At 51.5% G+C, this 19,693-nt stretch overlaps 1 protein-coding gene across 2 annotated transcripts in view; it reads left to right on the forward strand.

Moving 5' to 3' along the window:
• Positions 1-19,693, forward strand: part of CFAP74 (cilia and flagella associated protein 74) — a 927,349-nt gene that overhangs the window by 867,962 nt on the left and 39,694 nt on the right. For both annotated transcript variants that reach the window (XM_085609345.1, XM_085609347.1), the window contains exon 39: positions 7,316-7,450. In XM_085609345.1, coding sequence (XP_085465471.1) covers positions 7,316-7,450 — 135 coding nt within the window. The remainder of the gene's footprint in view (positions 1-7,315; positions 7,451-19,693) is intronic.

Genomic DNA, 19,693 nt, shown 5'->3' on the forward strand with positions numbered 1-19,693 from the left:
TGTTGCATTAGGGCGGTACAGCCTGCTGTAGAGGTGACTTATTTATACTGCACGCAGTGTCGGCAGGCAGGGCACACAGGCTGTGTGCCATGTCATGTTTTCACTTTTGTCTGCACCAAGACACACAGCCTGCAGTCGCAGTTTGCATGAGCTTGGTGAGGGATCTCTTAGAGTGGCACAATTCCTTGGGGACCCTCTTTAGTACCGCAGGCTGTAGGTACTAGGAGTACCATTTACTAGGGACTTACAAAGGGTTCTAAAGGTATTGCCAATTGGGGTAAACAGTTTTGGGAAGGAGGCCTGGTTATCTGGAACTCAGTGCACTTCCAGTCAAAATCACATCCAATACCAGGCAGAAAGTGGGGGTGACCCTGTCAAAAAGGGCCCTTTCCTACAGTCAGCACTTTTGCGTACTGGAGTTTCCAAGGCAATACCACTCCTGCCCAGAGTTCACAAGAAGATCAGGAACGACCGGGCCCAAGTAATGCTTGTGGCTCTGTATTGGGCACGGAGAGTATGGTATCCTGAGCTCTTGAGCATGACCATCAGCCCTCCAGTCAGGTTGCCTCTTTGGAAGAATCTTCTGTTGCAGCGCAAGGGGTGGTTCCTGCTCCCGGGGGCGTCTACTCCGTTGTAGCGACAGAGCATCGCCCCACTTAAAATCCCCCCAAACCCCAGTGATTAAAAATATTATGGTAATTTGTGACCATTCTATTTTTCATCCTCTGTCCCGAACAGAGGTCAAGACAGCGGCAGGCTGTTGCTGACTGACAACAACAGGGAGGCGGGTGGGCTGTTTAAAATGTGCATGTCTTTTTGGCTGGTCGGCTTGCGACTTCCAGCCACGCATGCGCACTTTAAACATTTCTAACCCAGCTGTCTTAAGACAGCTGGTTTAGAGCAAGTGCAGGCCTCCGGTGCGCTGTGAAGTGCCGAGTGAGGCCGCTTTCTCCAATCAGGACACTGCTCCCACACTGCATGCGTACAACGCCAGGATTGGTGGAGGGAGTTGCAGTATCCAGTTCCTGTAAGAAGAGGCCTGGAGCGGAGAGCGTTGTGTTCGTCTTCAGGTAAGTGTTTTTTTATATTATTTTGGCACGCGCCCCTGCCCCCTCCGCCCCCGTAGATGCCACCTGCCACTGCCTTCACCCGAAACTAAGCACTCTCCGCCTCCATGCGTGAAGATTGAGCGGTGACAGTTGTCAACTTTCGACCTTCCTCCACAGTCTGTAATGTTATTCTGGCAGCCGGAGTCCCTCCACCAAGTCCCTATGCATCAGCCATTGGGATGAGTTTGTGTCATGGTGTGCTTCCCATAACGTTAACCAAATTTCTGCGCCTTTATTCAAGGTTCTCTTCTTTGCATTGTCTTTGGCCCAGCAGGACTCTGCTCTGGGCACAGTTATAGGTTATCTTAAGTCACCTGTTGTGGCTAGGTTCCTTACAGGCTTCCAGCATATGTTTCCCCGTGTAGGCAGGCATGCTGAAGGGTAGGAGCTGAGAGACAGTGCACCCAGCAGAAAACTCCTGTTACGGTGCGGGTTTCCACACGTGCTAGCCTATGGAGCAACCCTCTACCTGCAACTAGGTTGCGACAGGAGCGGCAAGGCTATTTAGTTTGAGCCACCTTGTAGTTACACACAGGTGTGGCCCGCCCTGACTCAATAGGGTTCTTGAACCCACCACTTCCTTTCACTTTTTTACTCATGGGAAGTGGTCCTGATGAAGCGCCATGGATCTTTCTGACCGATCATGCGCAAAAAATGTTAACCTTTAGTTACGAAGGCACCTTACGCCCTTTTCAGTAACTCACGACCTTCAGGGTCATTTAATCTGACAAGGGAACCTATAAATGTTACTTACTTTCGGTATCCCTTATTCAGTTTTATCTTTCACGCACCCACATACTACTCACATAGGACCCTCCGTTCTTACATCCACACTCATCTGACGGCTGCCTAAACAAAAGATCTCTGATAAATCGACCCTCCGGGGAAAAAGAAGATTCCTTGCTCGAGTACTTCAGAGAGAAATTTGACTGTGGCTACTTTCCCACAGCTTGACATTATCCCCACCATTACAGTAAATTCGGGTGCTCTTCCAGACCCTAACCCTAATGACAGAGGCAGCCCTCAAAGCCAACTCAGCAGCCCGCTTAGCCCATTTGAGGAACCAAGAGCTGCATTAGTTTCTCCCTCGACCAGTCACTTGGGGCTGGTAGGGAGCAGAGTTAGGTTAATTCATCCATCTTGCATCGGACAGTGGGTCTTTCAAGTTGGTTATGCTCCTCCTCTCTAATTCACTCCCCTGCCAATTCCTCCATTTGCGCTGAGATGTTGTCTTTTCTCACCAAGGGTGTGAATGTGTTGGTAATAGAGATGGGCACAGCTGTTTATCCTGTTACTTCCTGGTTCCCAAGAACAGGGATGTGAGCCCTATCTTGGACCTCCGGCTGCTAAATATTTTCCTGAGGAATGACAGGCTCAAAATGATGCCATTGGCCCAGGTTCGGTCAGCCTTGAAGCCCGGAAATTAGATGGTATACTTGGACTCACAGGACATGTACTTTTATGTACTGAACCCACAGTGGCACTGGTGTTACTTCCAGTTTACAGTAATGGTTGAGCATTATCAATTCACCATCCTACCATTCAGTGTTACCTCACCCATGTGTTCACAAAGGTGGTGTTGGTGGTTGCAGTCTATTTTAACAGGCTGGGAGTACATGTATAGTAGTACCTCTCCACAGCCGGTCGCTGTCGCAGCAGCAGGGGAGGGTTCTTTACCCAAATCTGTCAACTGTGTGCCTCCATGCGTGGAGATTGAGCGGTGACAGTTGATAACTTTTGACCTTCCTCCCAAAGTCTGTAACGTTATTCTGCCGGCCAGACAGCCCTCCACTAAGACGATATACATCTGTTGTTGGCAGAAATTTGTAGTATACCGTACAGAAACGTCCATTGACCCTCTTTCTTCTCTTCTTTTTAATATCCTTTTATTTATTCTAACCCTTGCCCAGGCAGCAGGGCTATGCCTTGGGAACTCTAAAGGGTTACCTTTCTGCTCTGTCAGCTTTTTTGCGGCTGCCAGACCAACCCTTTCACTTCAAGTATCCTATTGTAAATAGACTTCTAAAGGAGCTGGCTCACTTATTTCCACCGGCACTCTTTATTATACAGCAGTGGGACCTAAATTTGGTCCTCGCCTACCTGATGTGTGCTCCTTTTGAGCCTGTGCACAATTGTCCCCTCCGGCTGTTGAGCTGTTGCCCATCAAAACAGCCTTCTTAGTGGCAATTACATTGTCCCGTAGGATGAGTGGGTTGCAGGCATTATCCAGCTCACCGCCTTATTTTATGTCCTTTCTGGACAAGGTGATGCCTCGAACCTGGGCATCTTTTTTGCCAAAGGTTATAACCCCTTTCCATCTGGGTCAGTTCATCATGTTACCCACCTTCTTTGCTCCCCATTGCCCTCTAAGGTGGAGGAGCATCTCCAATGTTTCCTGGACTCAAAAAGAGCGTTATCGTTCTACCTTGATCACACAAAAGACTTCCAGGTGGATGACCAACTCTTTGCGGGTTATGTGGGAGCAAAGAAGGGAAGGGCAGTGCAGAAAAAGACCATCTCTTGCTGAGTCATACTCTGCATCAAAATCTGTTATGCCTTGACGAAGAAGCAGCCCCCTGAGGGATTAAGGGCCCATTCCACCAGGGGAAAGGCTGCGACTCCGGCTTTGGCTCTGGGTGTCCCAGTCCAAGACATCTGTCAAGCAGCAACGTGGGCCTCTTTGCACGCGTTCGCAAAACATTACTGCCTTGATGGTCAAGTGCGCAGGGATGGACATTTTGCCCATTCAGTGCTGCAAGACTTAGTCTAGGATGTGAGTCTGCAACCCACCGCCGGGATGGAATAGCGCGGGTATCTGATTCAAAGGTAAGGAGTCTGCAGCTAGAAGTCTCTTATCAGATGAACAAGTTACTTACCTTCGGTGAAGCATTATCTGGTAGAGACTATCTAGCAACAGATTCCTTACAGCCCCACCCATGCCTCCCCGCTTTGCTGAGTTATATTGTAGGGGCTAGGGTTGTTCCCCTTTTCAGGGCCCTAGTTTTGCACACGACTACGTCAGTTACTTCGTGGCTTTGCGCTTCTGGTGTGGAAAGTACGAAAAGTTCTGACGTCCGTGCGCCCAGGTGGCGCCTATATAGGCACTGCGATGTCATAACCGACGCTACCGAAGACGTCACACGGACCCGAATTGAGCCACCCGACGCCATGCGCAAGTGGTTTTACTCAGCAAAAGATTCCGTATCCAGCCTGATGCCTGGGAAATTCAAAGGTAAGGAATCTGCAGCTAGATAGCTTCTACCAGATAATGCGTTACCGAAGGTAAGTAACTTGTTCTTCTTCCCCCAGGATACTTCTAGTGCCAAGTGTTCTGTGGAAGTAAAAAAAAAAATCTTTGCTGTTACTAATCCTCCCAGTGTTTTGATATACAGAGCTATGGGATATATCAATAGAAACACCAATTCAATTAAATTTGGACCTGTAACTTCTCATCCAGAATCAAGGTCAGGTGTTACATCAGAACACAGCCTCTCTTCACCTCACTGCCTGGCTGTCGCGGCCCTAGAGTTCGGTTTCCTAAACATTCCACCAGACTGTAAAAAGATTCTACTGGTGGCTATAGAAACATCCACTGTGAAAACCTGCTCTTTAAAATGGAAACGTTTTTAATTTTGCATGTCAAAATTGACAGTTCGATGCATTCACTTTTGAGATACTACCCTACCTCCTTCATCGGCAAAGCCTAGCTTGAGATAGTCTTCGATTAGGCTGCATCTTCTCTCTATATATCCACATACCTCAGAACGTTCACCACACCATCTTTGTTCTTAGTTATTAAGGAACTAATGAGAGGTCTTTTTCACAACTACCACCTCTACCGATGCCAGTGTGGGGGCTCCGTACAATACTTGAAGCACTTATCAGGGAACCTTTTGAGGCTATACACAAGGCATCTACATAGATGGCATGCAATACAGCTTTCTTATTTGCGATAACATCGACAAGAAACATGCACAAAATACAAGATTTTTCTGAAAAGCAATGCTGTCGAAAATTTGACAAGAACAAGATGAATGTCAACGAATACTAAGTTCATACCAAGGTACCATCATCATTCCTTTGAAAAGATTAATTTACCAACTTTTTTCCACAACCACATATGGCTTCAAGTGAGTCTTTTCACTCTTTGGAGTTTAAACATTGTTTACATTTCAGTTCTGCTACGACAAAGCATGTTTGCAAGACTGATCAACTATTTGTGTTGTATGGAAGCTCTAAAAAAGCATGCCTTTTATCGAAGGAAGGCATAGCTTGCTGGATCAGTGCATGTATCTCATTCTGCCTCACCAAAGGTGGGTGCACTCTCATACATAGAGCAGAGCCCATTCTACGAGACGCATGGCTGCCACAACTGCATTGTTCGCTGGAGTGCTATTACTTGACATTTGCAAAGAGGCAACCTTGTACACGACCCATACCAATACCCAGCATTACTGTGTAGATGTCCAGTCAAAAGCTGAAACAACAGTAGAACAGAAGGTGCTACCTATTACATTAAGGTAAGCCTATTCTCCTCCTATACAGTATGGCTAATATAATTTACTGCTTATGTAATGTTAATTCAAGAATGTGAATTTCCCAACACCAGGCTGGGAAGCATCTGTATTCAATGTTAATAGAGCAGTATTTCACAATAGTAACACACATTGGAAATAGTCATGTAGTCCAAATAGCCCACCCACCTCATTATATGATTCGAAGTCCAGCCAACCAGGTGGAGGGGCCCAAAGTTCCAACCCTCCTCAGAGGCAAAAACTGTCAGAATATCTTAGGTTGTATCATGTGGTTCTTAGTAGCCTCATGAATGGGGAAGAGGGTGGGCAAATATGTATCTATGAAAGATCCAGTGTTGGAGAAGAAAAGTTACTTTACTGTTACCACAGTTCTCCAGCATTGCTGGTTTTTAAGACCTAAAAACAGTCTGCCCAGGATTATTAATACTTACAAGTCGGTACAGTGCCACCACCACTTTATTTAAACAGCCCAAGACATGGACAGTGTAATAGAAAAGTGGAAGATTGGTGCGCCACTCCAGGGCACTGGACACTTTCCTCAGTGCACATTGAAATGCATGTCATTTGCACTTGAGTCAGTCAGCACAAGGATACATGTCCATATGGAATGCAGAGACCGTTCCTGTCTCAACACAAGATACATCTAAAGGGTGGAATGATGAGATGTTTCCGACTCAATCTGAACATCTGATCTTATGGTGTACAGAGATTTCTGCAACTGGAGCATTACCCCACTTTGCTATTTAGCCATCACGGACGATAAAACTATACTGCACAACCGACCTTCTAATGCAGTGTCACTTTTTTTGATGACAGTCGGGGTGGTCCTCCATATTGTCTATCCAGGTGGTTGGAGTACCAAACTTTAAAAAATGGATTTGGAAAAAAAACCTTGACCTGGATGCGCCTTTTGACTGCAGGATTCACTGATGGCACCAGGTCCTGGCAGGTTCTCTAGTGCTGCCTCTGATGACAATGATAGTGATGGAAAGTGTGAAAAGTGTAAATGTGTTAAACATTTATTAGAAAATGTATCTATATCAATTCCTGTTATTTTGCCACCTTTAGCTTCTTGACATGTAACTAACTTTAGGCCTTTCTAAAAGCATGCAGCAGTGTGTTCAGCTCATAGAACGACTTGGGCCCTCATGAATGGGATGGAATAAAACTCTATATTTCATGGCCCCAGAATTATCTTTACTGAAAGAGGGTCGAGAAATAACAGGAGTTGCAATATTTTTGGGAATAAATCCAATAATCAGTGTTTTCAACGCCATTCCCCTTGCAATTTCACACAGCGATTTCAATGGTTTTTATTGGTCAAAATATCTGTGTGAGACACCACAACTCATAAGTCTGAAGGGCCTGCTAACTCCCATAACTCCCTTTAGGGTGTACTTGGAAAAAAAGCCATACCCAGGCACATTCAGGAAGGAGCTTTCTCACTCTTTAGAGACTCCAATGAGAGTGAGATTGGGTGGTTTTGTAGGGTAATTCTGAAAAAGATTTGATGGGTGAGACAAGTTTTAAGGCCAGGGAAAACATTTCACGTGTTTTGAGGTTGATTATGATTCAGGGATTGTGGCACCATCCAAATGAATGTGGGTTGAAGGGTATGATATAGGTTAGAATCCTTGCCAAAGAATATATTTTTTTCTATTTTGTTTACAGGGAGTAGAGTTTTCCTGGGAAGGAGTGCCAGCCTTGGAACTTAAAGGGTTTACCATTGACCCCGTGAAAGGCTCTGTTGAAGCCGGACAGAGAAAAGCCATCAGCCTGTCCTGGTCACCGCCTTCTGGACATGACGTAAGTTACTGCTTTCAAAAGTGTTTGCTTGGAACTTAGGAAGTCCTTGGTTTCAATCCTTTTCAAACGCATTTCCAGGGGGTAAGGAGCAGCTGTAACAATTGAGAAAATGTGTATAAGCTGCCACCATGTTTATTGGGGTAACAGAGCCATGTCATTGATCTGGCTTGGTCCAGAGAGCCAGTGTTCGAACCCAGCCATTGAAAGGAACATCAAGGTGTCGATTCCGATCCATTAAAACCCGGGTACGAACCGTCGGATGGAGCGTTTTCTCCGTCTAACTCGTACCCTGGAAAAACACCATACAAACATGCAAGTACGATTCGCACGGAAACACCATTTCCGTACGATTCGTAAAAACCACCGACTGACAAAAAAATACCCACAATTCTGATCTGGGACACCGCGGACGTGACGTCCGGACGGAGTCAGGCAGCGTTTCACGAACCAGCAAGTACGATTCGTGCCCGCGTCACTCCGCACGGACAATATTTTACGGCAGCCGAAAACTGCCGGGAAATCAGGACGACGCGCAGAAGGAGCACCTGTACGCGACGGACAGCCATGGACCCCAACCTACGTGTCATCCCGGCCTTCATAGCAGTCAACCTGGTGTACAGGAACCGACGCAGACGCCGCAGAAGGTCAGAACAACACCCAGGGGCAAGGGGGGGGGGGGCAGGGGCAGGAAACATAACCCCCACCCAAGTTCAAAATCATACATGCCCTGTACATACCTGACCCCCAGGGCCCGGTCACTTCGGGGGTGGGGGCGTGTCCACCAAGGCCTGCGTCCGCCACAACGGAAGTGGACATGGACGCGAACCGTCAACACAACAATTGTGGTACGCACCGTACCCACGCCTTAAGAGCGTGGGTACGGGTCGTACCACGCCCACCTCTACGTCATCCCTACAATGGCGTTACGGCCCATACCCAGGCCTTTGGGACGTGGGTACGGGCCGCCTTTGGGATGTGGGTACGGGCCGTACCCCCATTGTTGTGGTGGCGTAGGGGTACGTACCGTACCCATGCCATTATGATGTGGGTACGGGTCGTACCACGCCTACCCCAACGGCACCACAACAATGGCGGTACGACCCGTACCCACGTCCCAAAGGCATTGTTACGGTACGTACCCCTACGGCACCCCAACAATGGGGGTACGACTCGTACCCACGTCCCAAAGGCATGGGTACGGGCCGTACCCCTACGGCACCCCAACAATGTGGGTACGGCCCGTACCCATGCCTATAGGACATGGGTACGAGTCGTACCACGCCTACCCCTACGTCACCCCAACAATTGGCGGATACGGCCCGTACCCATGCCTATAGGACGTGTGTACGGGTCGTACCACGCATACACCTACGTCACCCCAACAATGGCGGTACGGCCCGTACCCATGCCTTTGGGACGTGGGTACGGGCCGTACCCCCATTGTTGGGGTGCCGTAGGGGTACGTACCGTACCAATGCCTTTGGGACGTGGGTACGGGCCTTACCCCCATTGTTGGGGTGCCGTAGGGGTACGGCCCATACCCAGGCCTTAGGACGTGGGTACGGGTCGTACCACGCCAATGGACAGACACATAGGGGTGTGTGGCCATCAGCCCCAGCAGTGCCCAGACATAGGAGGGGTGGGTGCCTAACACTCCCAGCAGTGCCCAGACATAGGAGGGGTGGGTGCCTATCACTCCCAGCAGTGCCCATACATAGGAGGGGTGGGTGCCTAACACTCCCAGCAGTGCCCAGACATAGGAGGGGTGGGTGCAGAGTCCTCCCAGCAGTGCCCAGACATAGGAGGGGTGGGTGCCTATCACTCCCAGCAGTGCCCAGACATATGAGGGGTGGGTGCCGAGGACCCCCAGCAGGGCCCAGACATAGGAGGGGTGGGTGTCTATCACTCCCAGCAGTGCCCAGACATAGGAGGGGTGGGTGCAGAGTCCTCCCAGCAGTGCCCAGACATAGGAGGGGTGGGTGCCTAACACTCCCAGCAGTGCCCAGACATAGGAGGGGTGGGTGCCTAACAATCCCAGCAGTGCCCAGACATAGGAAGGGTGGGTGCAGAGTCCTCCCAGCAGTGCCCAGACATAGGAGGGGTGGGTGCCTATCCCTCCCAGCAGTGCCCAGACATAGGAGGTGTGGGTGCAGAGTCCTCCCAGCAGTGCCCAGACATAGTAGGGGTGGGTGCCTAACACTCCCAGCAGTGCCCAGACATAGGAGGGGTGGGTGCAGAGTCCTCCCAGCAGTGGACAGAGACATGGTGGTGTGTACACCATCCCACAATTAGCAAAACTCCATGGGTGCATGAAGGCATACACAAAGTGCGACTATATTGAGAGTGGCATGCCAACACATCACTGTCAGCAGTGTCCTACTCCAATGAGGGTGGATGTCCATCCCCCACTGCATGACACACCACATGTGGGTGTGATGACAAATGACACATGCATACCCACCCCTGGCAGCACAATACACACACTGAGAGCATGCAACAAGACTGTATATTCATGTGCCACCCTACTAAACTAAGAGACCCAAAGGAAACACACACTGTCACGCACATTCCAGGACTGATAGGAATGTACAGGTGCTGGGGCAGCCAACAAGTTGTTGCCTCTCATGGAAGGAAAAGGGTGGAGTACCCACAGATGACCAAATACCCTGCACAACACGTAACACATGTGTGCGAGGCTGGGAGTACACAAATGCATAGTGCGGAAAAGGGAACATGTCCACATGAAGTCAGGTCAATATACTCCATACACAAGTAAAGTGACCACCAAGGATGCCACAAATGATGCAGGTGGAGACATTGCTGAGCATGCATGGCCAAAGTTGGGGATCCGTCACACACCCAGGAAATGTAGACACAGCTCAGCACAACAATTGGGAAACACCCTGCAGGGAAGATGTCAGGGTCCACAGAGGAAGGAACACACCTTGGGACAATGTCACCATACAGTAAGAGCTTACATGACCAAAGATTATTTGCAGAGACCTTGTGATGGCACGCAGAAAACAGGGTCCACCCCATGAGCAGCACACTACAACATTTCCCAGACACCTAACACATTATCACCACCCCAAATCATGGAGCAGCACCACCAACAGCAAGACCAGAAAAGCCTTAGTATGCAAATGGAAAATAAAATGCTTTATTCAGCATAAAACATTATTGCAAAATAAATGTCCACTATATACAGGGCCCATAGGCCAGGCCATGTGCGAAGTCCTGGTGGGGGACACTTTGGGACGCGTATCCCCTAGCTTGCCTGCACAGTTCACTGTTCCATATCATCCACAGAAGGGGGGCATCATGTGGGGGGGAAGGACCAGGCACCGCAGGGACAGGAGGGGCAAGGGTAGGTGTTGTGGGTGCAGGGACGGACGACTCCACCACAGGGGGTGGGGCAGCGACAAAGGCGGTGGTTAGGATGGCGCTGCACACGGTCGCAAGCTCTCCCAGCGTCTCCCCTGCACCCGAAGGAACCACAGGCCCCAAGGAGGGGGGGGGGGGTCGGAGGGATGGGTTGCAGCGCTACTGGGGGAGAGTGTGGACGGGGGGGGGACTCAACTACCCTGGCCGGGTACTACCTCCACCGCTTGCGGGGTGGTGTCACACTGGGGCTGAGGGACACACTGGCAGTGAATGACTCTTTGTCCGACTGTTGGGCAGGAGAGCTAAGGGGAGTGGTTTTGGAGGAAGTGGTCGTGAGGACTGCGGACTCCCACTGTGGCTGCGTGTCTGCCGTTTGCCCCCCGGCCCAGTGGGTGTGCCTACTTCCCCCTGTGTGTGTGTGACAGGAGTTGTGCGCTTGCCCTTCCCTGGTGGTGTGCTGCCTGTGTCTGGTGGGGTACGTGCATGGGGACATCTGGGTGTGCTTGGGACAGGCATGGGAGTGGGCAGTGTGGATGGTGCAGGGGTAGGGGGGGACGGAGCGCTGCAGGAGACCCACTGCTGCAGTCAGTGACGAGTCTATGGACCTCAGCAACCTCCGTTGGTCAGACATCGCTGCTGACATGCCCTCCATGTACGACACTATCTGTGTCAGCAGTCTGGTGTGGCCATGGAGGACATTAAGCTGCGATGTCTGACCAACCTGCAACTGCCGCAGAATGTCTACAGACTCCGCATTGACGGCAGCAGGGGAGACAGGGGCAGGGGGTGCGGTGCCTGGCACGAAGGAGACCTGTTGGTGCCTAGCACGGTGGGAAGGGACCCGAGCAGGTGGGAGGCGGTTGATGGGAATGGAGGGGGCGGCGACAGATGGAGTGCTGCTTTCAGCTCTGGGAGCAGCCTCCGCCCCCTCTGGGAGCTCAGCCTCGGACCTGTCAGCGTCATAGTCGGTGGTGGGACTGGACAGGTCCTCCGCCTCACTCCCCTCGGCCTCCGTGCCACTCGCTGCGCCAGACTCACCAGCACTGGTGGCACCGGTGCTGGATACGTCCTCAAGGTCCGTGCCAGTGTCTCCCTCGGTTTCCCCCGACGATGCTGTGGGCAAGGTGAAGAGACAGGAGAAATCAGACACCTGTATACATATGACACATGATTTAAAACTACATAGGTCACAGTGCATAGCATGAAAAACAACATGAGTAACATCTACAATACTACGCACATATGTAGGCCCTGCACCACACAGTTGGTTGACCCACCATGCACCTGGGAAACAATTGAGAGCATGACACAACAGCAAATAACTTGATATCAAATTCGACAGAGGAGCCAGTCTCTGGGGACAGTCGAGCACAGCATCTGGACCACACACCGTTGCCAAAAAAGCGATGAGCAGGAACCATGTCTCCTAACTTTTGGCACATGCTGCTTAGCAAATACATTAAACCATGGCCAACATGACTGGGTCACTGCATGTTGAGTGTATGTTCAGACAATCATCACACACAGGCCAGACCTGGCAAGGAGACATAAGGTTTGGACATGTAGGCCTTTCCCGCACAAACCCCCCCCTGCCTGAGACAATGTGATTGAGACAGAGGAAGTACTTACACCTCCTACTCGGGGATTACAAACATGCCCTTCAATAAATCCTGAGTGCACACAAAGTACCCCTCGTGAGCCTGTCCACACATATAATTGACAAACAACCATCATCAGATAGTTGAACCAAGACACACAGGCACTGGCCACTGTGAGTATGCACAAGCCAAATTGGGTCACCCTGTACAGTGGACAGATGTAGCACACTTTACGTAAATACAAATGAGGCCAGGGTACAATGCCACAGAGCCCAACCTATGCTGAAGACACAGAGAATGTCCACATTGTTGGATGACACACATGATACCTAGGAAAAGGTGCCCCAGGGGACTGTAGTGGCCACACTCCTCCATGGTCCTGTATGGATATGACAGCAACAGAAGCGACTGTCCCTGCACTATGCACATCTCCCACTCATGCACATCATATCTGAGGGCACAACATTGGTCATGCATGCTGTAAGGCAGTACACTTGTAAGACACACTCCTATGTCGGGACTCAGCATCAGTGGCAACTAACATGGACCCCACAATGACTGAACTGGCCAGGGCACAGGCAAGGTCCCAACACATGTCACACACCACCCCCACACATGATGCTGCAAGCATTGGGCACTTGGATTAACTGGCAGCCTAGATAACCTTGTGCAAGAGTGACTACACACAGACCAGGGTACACATGTCAAGGAGGGGAAGGGAGGAAGAACAGCACGGGTTGACTTGCGGGAACAGGATATGCACTGCACATATAAACCCTGGCAGTGTATCCATGCGACTGGGCACTTCCAAAAACTGGTGACACACAACAAACACACATGTACCTACCCCCTTCCTGCTGCTGCTTCTCCCGTAAGCGCCTATCCATCTCTGGGAAGGCCACCGCCAGGACACACTTCATTAAGTGGGTGAGGCGGCGGCGCCCACGGTTCTTATGACCTTCTGGTGAGTCCCCCAGCAGGACCCGGGCGATCCTCCTGGTCCAGCACCGGATATCCTGCCAGCGTTTCCTCACCTGGGCCAGGCGCCGCTTTCGTCCCTCCACCGACCTCACGGCCCTGACGGCCTCCTTCCAGATCTCCCCCTTGGCATAGGCGCCTACCTGTGAGGATGACAAAGTGAGACAACATCAATACACCTGTTACATGTCACAGAGACACACATTTGAACAATTTGGCTGGTGTGAACAGGGCATAGTATGCAGCCAACTCATTGCACCTTTGTCATAGGAACATTATCCTCTGGGGAAGGCCAAATGCACTACGTGGCATTGAAGGTACACAGGTGGAATGAGGGGTGCCACACAATCAATGATCCTGGCTCACACTGTGCATCACAAGCTACACCCGGTTTATGTGCAGCACCTCAAAGCACTCACATGCCCCAGGCCACTGACGCAACCTCAGCAGAGTACACAGACACACACAGGCACAGGACAATCACCTGCCATTGGCAACTGCGGGTACAAACCTCACTCTGCACATGTGCCACTTGACTGGGGGGTGTCACAGGTGTTGGGCTAGCCCAGCACGTCAGACACACAGCACTGCTCCCTGCTCACATCAGATGGGTAGGGTATATGCATCCCTCATGCATCTGGGCTGCAACACTCCACATAGACACTCACCCACATGACAGGGGACTTACACACACACCAATGTCCAGGGGACGAACACATCATTTGGACTCTCACCACAGGTACACTCAATTCACACACATCTGTGGGTACAGTCACCTGTCACACTGGGGGGAACACAGAATCACATCAGGACTGTAGAAACAACATTCCCAAGAGGATTAGCCAGGCTGAATGTGGCATGCACCATGCAGTGATTGTCACAGTAAGCACTATGCAAGTGAGGAGTGCAGACATGCACTACAGCATGCTCTGCATGGAGACATGAGCCACCCCCCCCCCCCCCCCCCCCGGGACCCACTCTAAAGAACATTGCATGTCTGTCACACCTGGACACAATGCCAGAAGTGACAGTCACAATAAAGGGCCACAGTCTAAGCTAGTGGAGTCAGCACTCACCTGCTCCCCTGGTCTCCCATACAGGCTGGGGTACTGTGGGAGGATGACATCCAGCAATGCCACATTCTCCTCCAGGGCCCTCTCCACAGACTTGGACATGGTGCCAGAGGAATCACAAGCAGCAGCAGTGGTGTGGAATGAAAGGTTGTGCAGGCAAATGCTCTCTCATGGGACCTGGCTGCCTTATATTGGCCTTGCTGGCCTGTTTCATTTACAGGAGTACAGAGTGATTGGTCAGTCTCATTTGCATCGCACGTTTCCTCCAATCCCTTTAAACCTTCCCCAGTGAGGGCCTTTGCATGATTCAAAAATTGAGCATGATGTCAAGTCAACAACCACTTGGCAACATTGTATATTGTCTCCAACCGATTTTTGCTGGCCACCTGATGAATAATTTGAACTGGAAACTCGGTCTCCATGACAACCAGCATGCATTTAGGCCCTTATACTTGTCCCTCATGTGTCCCCTATGTAATTTCACTATACACACACAGGTACGGTGCGTTCCACGCCCCTAGGGCACCCCTACTCCAGTGATGCGGTCCGTACACGGGTGTGTAGGGTCCGTATCGCTATGGTAGTGTTGCCCTAGGCGTACGACATAGGGATACGGTCCGTACACGCGTGTGTAGGGTCCGTATCACTATGGTAGTGTTGCCGTAGGCGTACGCCATTGTGATACGGTCCGTACACGCGTGTGTAGGGTCCGTATCACTATGGTAGTGTTGCCGTAGCCGTACGCCAATGGTGATACGGGCCGTACACGCGTGTGTGTGGCCCGTATCACTATGGTAGTGTTGCCGTAGGCGTACGCCATTGTGATACGCTCTGTACACGCATGTGTAGGGTCCGTATCACTATGGTAGTGTTGCCGTAGGCGTACACCATAGGGATACGGGCCGTACACGCGTGTGTAGGGTCCGTATCACTATGGTAGTGTTGCCGTAGGCGTACGCCATTGTGATACGGTTCGTACACGCGTGTGTAGGGTCCGTATCACTATGGTAGTGTTGCCGTAGCCGTACGCCAATGGTGATACGGGCCGTACATGCGTGTGTGTGGCCCGTATCACTATGGTAGTGTTGCCGTAGGCGTACGCCATTGTGATACGCTCTGTACACGCGTGTGTACGGCCCGTATCACTATGGTAGTGTTGCCGTACGCGTACGCCATAGGGATCCGGTCCGTACACGCGTGTGCCTTGAGTTCGATCCACCTCAAGGCAAGACAGACCATCCCCCAGGTCAACTACAACATCCGTGTCTAATCCTACCCTGCACTCTACAGAGAAGTACGTTACAACTCCCATGATACTTGTCCACATCCAGGGTGCATCTGCACAGCTCTGCTTCAACATCCGGCGACCCAGCCACATCACCGTCCAAGCTGCAGGATGACCTTCACAATCCACACCCACACTTAGGATGCAGCCCACGACCACGACCCCAACACAACCTTGTGGCACTGTCATCCAAGACCCCATTGTGCCATCTCCATGCATCCAACCTTGGCCTGGACACCATTCTCCACATCCACCTGACTCCAGCATGCAGGACATAGTTCTCCCACCTGGCTACACATACCTGGGACTCCCACCCCAGGACACTCCACATGATCCCTGACCTCTGCGCATGACTCTTGCTCTTCGAAATAGGTCTGTCCGCACAGTTGTGCAGGCACCCCCTCATCTGGTTGGGCCCATCACGGGTGAGTATGGTGCTCCATGTCTGTATTGGATGATACATTGTGACCCATGTGTGTCCTGTGCCAGACTCAGACCCCAGGATATGCATGGTTGGAGTTACTTCAAAACTCAGGCATGGTTTGACTTTCCAACACACACATGTTATGGAATAATGCAAAATGACGGCATCATCTCGTGATTTTTATGATTTTTATTAGTGGTGGGGTACGTGTTTGGGGGGATGTAAAGAGGTGCTCGCCGGGTGTCTGTAATCCAAAGTTCACAGGGGGAGTTGGGATCCTTGCCATTGGAAGTCATCAGAGTTCATGCCACAGTCTTTGTCAACATTGGTCAGACAATGACCAGCAAGTCCATGTGGCAGAGAATGTCATTGGATGAGGTGCTGCTGTTGCGCCAGAGGGCCAGGTGCCAGGCCAGGTGACCTGGGAGATGGTGATGGTCCGCTGACTCTCACGGTCTTTTGCGTGGACGACCCACCTTCCTCCGGGGACCCTCAGAAGCAGGCCGTGACGATGTCTGTGATGCTCCGTCAGACGAATCCTCCTCCTCCTGATCCCTCCCTGTGGCTGGTGGTGATCTTCGCCTGGTGGCACAGGGAGGGTTGCCCATGTTTTCGGCAATCCGACGGAGTGAACGGCTCATGTCTGTTTGCACCGCCACGAGCTCAGCCAGTCTTGCCTCCATCCGTCCTTGGTGTTGCTGTTGACTGGCATATTGCTCGACCTGCAGGTTCTTAATCTCATTGAGGGTCTCCACTACCTGGCTGATGCCCCTGGTGTCACGCCGGTATGTGTCCAGGATGTTGCTGACGTGTGACATAACGGGTTCCTCAGCTGTCTGGTCAGGTTCGCGCCTCCGCCGTCCTCCATTCCCACCACCCCTGCCCACTTGAGCCTGGCCTGCCGTTGTGGGCACATCGGGTCTCCGGGACCCCTGAGGGATGGCATTTGCGGGGTCGCCTGCCTCCTCCTGGGTGCCCGGAGTACCTTGTCCCTCCTGGTCAGACTGACTGCGTTGTTGTGTGCGAGCAGGGCTCCTGTGTGTATCCTGGGATGTGGCAGGAGTGGGGGTGGTGGTTGGCACAGTTGTACCTGACGCAGGTGCTGCAGGTGCTGCAGGTGCTTGGGCACCAGAGGGGCCAGGTTGGTCGGGGTCATCCACGGAGTGGTGAGAGTCGTCGGTGCCGGTGGGATCATCGTCACGCCGAGCCTGGTCCTGTGACTCTTCCCCCCGTGTTGGGGGGAGATCGACGACGTTGCCCTGTGTGTGAGATTGAGACAATGTTAATGGTGTTTCATGCGATATCCATGTTTCATACATATTCAAGTTGGCACAGTTCCTCTGGGTAGTTGAATATGTCTAGCATTCCTCTCACAGTGCACTTGTGGATGGGTATGTTGCGGGGGACAGATTGATATGTACTCCTGGTTATTTGGCCTGTCTAATGAGTGTTGGGATGCTTATTTGGCTATGGATTGGTCTTGTTGTGTCACATATCCATTGTGGGAGTGCCAATTTGCGTTGGCTGCCCCGGGGGGGTGTGCTCGTGTAAGGGGGGGGGGGGTGTGACCGGGCATGCTGTTGGGTGTGGTGTGATTTGTCATTGGGTCTACCAGGTGATGTGTCTATCCCCTCATGGTGCATGCTGGCATGACAGTGAATGTGAGTTCCTGTAGTAGGTAGGTGGCATGTGGAGTTGGTGTTTGTGTGTACAGTGGTCACAGGATTGCCTTGTGCTGTCTACAGCAGGTTCAAGTGTCATCTACCTTGTCTGTACTTGGCAAGTCCCTGTGCATTGTGCATGGTGCATGGGTATGTCCCTTGGCCACAGCTTTCAACACTTTTCCTATGTGTGACACACTCTTTGTTGTTGCATCATTTTTTAACGCAGTGAGCAGTGTAGCGAGCGTGCGTAGCGAGCGATGCAGAACCAGCTTACGTGTTGCACTGTACGTGGCCAAATGGTGCTTTTTCATATCTATTGGAGAATGCAGGTAGGTAACTTATGCATTTGTGACTGGGTTCTAACAAACACAGTGAGTGGGTATACTGGGTGTAAGGTTAGGTTTGTGCCTGCAGCAAGGATCTACACGTGCACAGTTTGACACATGGCCCAGTGATTTCCAAACGTAAAAGGGGTGTTTCACGCACTGCCAGACCTTGTCAACATGCTCACAGTCCACCTGCTGACGAGCGGACATGCCCACACCACCCAAGGGTGATTTTGTCTCCCTCTGTCTCCCTCTCTCCCTCCCTCTGTCACCCTCCTCCCTCTGTCGCCCTCTGTCGCCCTCTGTCTCCCTCTGTCTCCCTCCCTCTCTCTCCCTCTCCCTCCGTCTGTCTGTCACCCTCTGTCACCTCAGCCCAGCTTCCTGGGCACACACACTTTGCAGGTCTTTCAAAGGCCATTGGCTTGTTCATGTGGCTTTGTTTAGAATCTCCCGGCCCCCATTGGGCAGAGTGTCTCTGAGTCTGCGCTGCTGCGGCGGTGTGTGCTGACACTATTTCACAGTGATGCCTCTTCATTAGCTGCTGTTATGTGCAAATTGGGCCTTCATACCCATGTCATCCTGCGACGCGGCCACCATTTGCAGTCGACACAGTACACTGTCGGGACACACTGTTTGTATAGCTCTGCCCTACGCCATATGGGCTGAGGGCATTGGTGTCTGCTTCTGAGTTGCACAATGTTTTTTTGGAGGCCCACCCTCCCGGCATCACGGACATCCTGTCTTGTGTTGGTGTTTTGTGTGGCCTGTGACTTGGCATGGCCTTGCTTGGTGCATGGGGCATGGAGCCGCTAGTGGCATGTGCGTGTTTTTGGAGTGTGGTTGTGTCCGGTGATGGCTTTGGGGTAGTTGCGTGCATTATTGGGAGTTGGGTTGTTGATGCGGTTTTCCCCATGTGAGGTGAGTTGTTTGTGTACTCACCAGGCTCGGCGACTCCTTCTACTCCGTGTACTCCCACCGGCGGCAGCGTGCGCATCACCTTCTCCTCCCAGGGATGGTAGTGTACTGGTCTGCGGGGCGAACCACCTCCAGTGATGTTCCCCTGGTTATATTCGTCAGTTATTTTGCGGCGGACCGTCCTCCGCAGATCGTACCACCTGGCTTGGCATTCATGCCTGGTCCTTCTGATGGGCGCAACAGCATTCACCCTCTCGACGATCCTCTGCCACATGGCTGATTTTGCTGCTACGCTGGTCTGTCTGACCAATGTTCCAAAGAGCTGTGGCTCGACTCTGATGATTTCGTTGACAAGGATCTCCAGCTCTGCTGTTGTGAACTTTGGATTCTTGTCTGTGGGCATGGTGTGGGGTGTGGTTGTGGATGGTTGTGGGTGTGTTTGTGTGGTTGTGAAGGTGTGTGTGTGAAGGTGTGCAAGTGTAAGGTGTAGTCACGGTTCAAGTATGGTGCTGTGGGTTGTCTGTGGGGTCTGGCAGCAGTGAGTCTGTTGCTAAGGCTCATGGTTTGTGTGTGTGGGCCCTTTTTATTGGTCCATT

This window comes from Triturus cristatus, chromosome 1_2 (genome assembly GCF_964204655.1).
Source record: "Triturus cristatus chromosome 1_2, aTriCri1.1, whole genome shotgun sequence".
Lineage (NCBI taxonomy): Eukaryota > Metazoa > Chordata > Amphibia > Caudata > Salamandridae > Triturus > Triturus cristatus.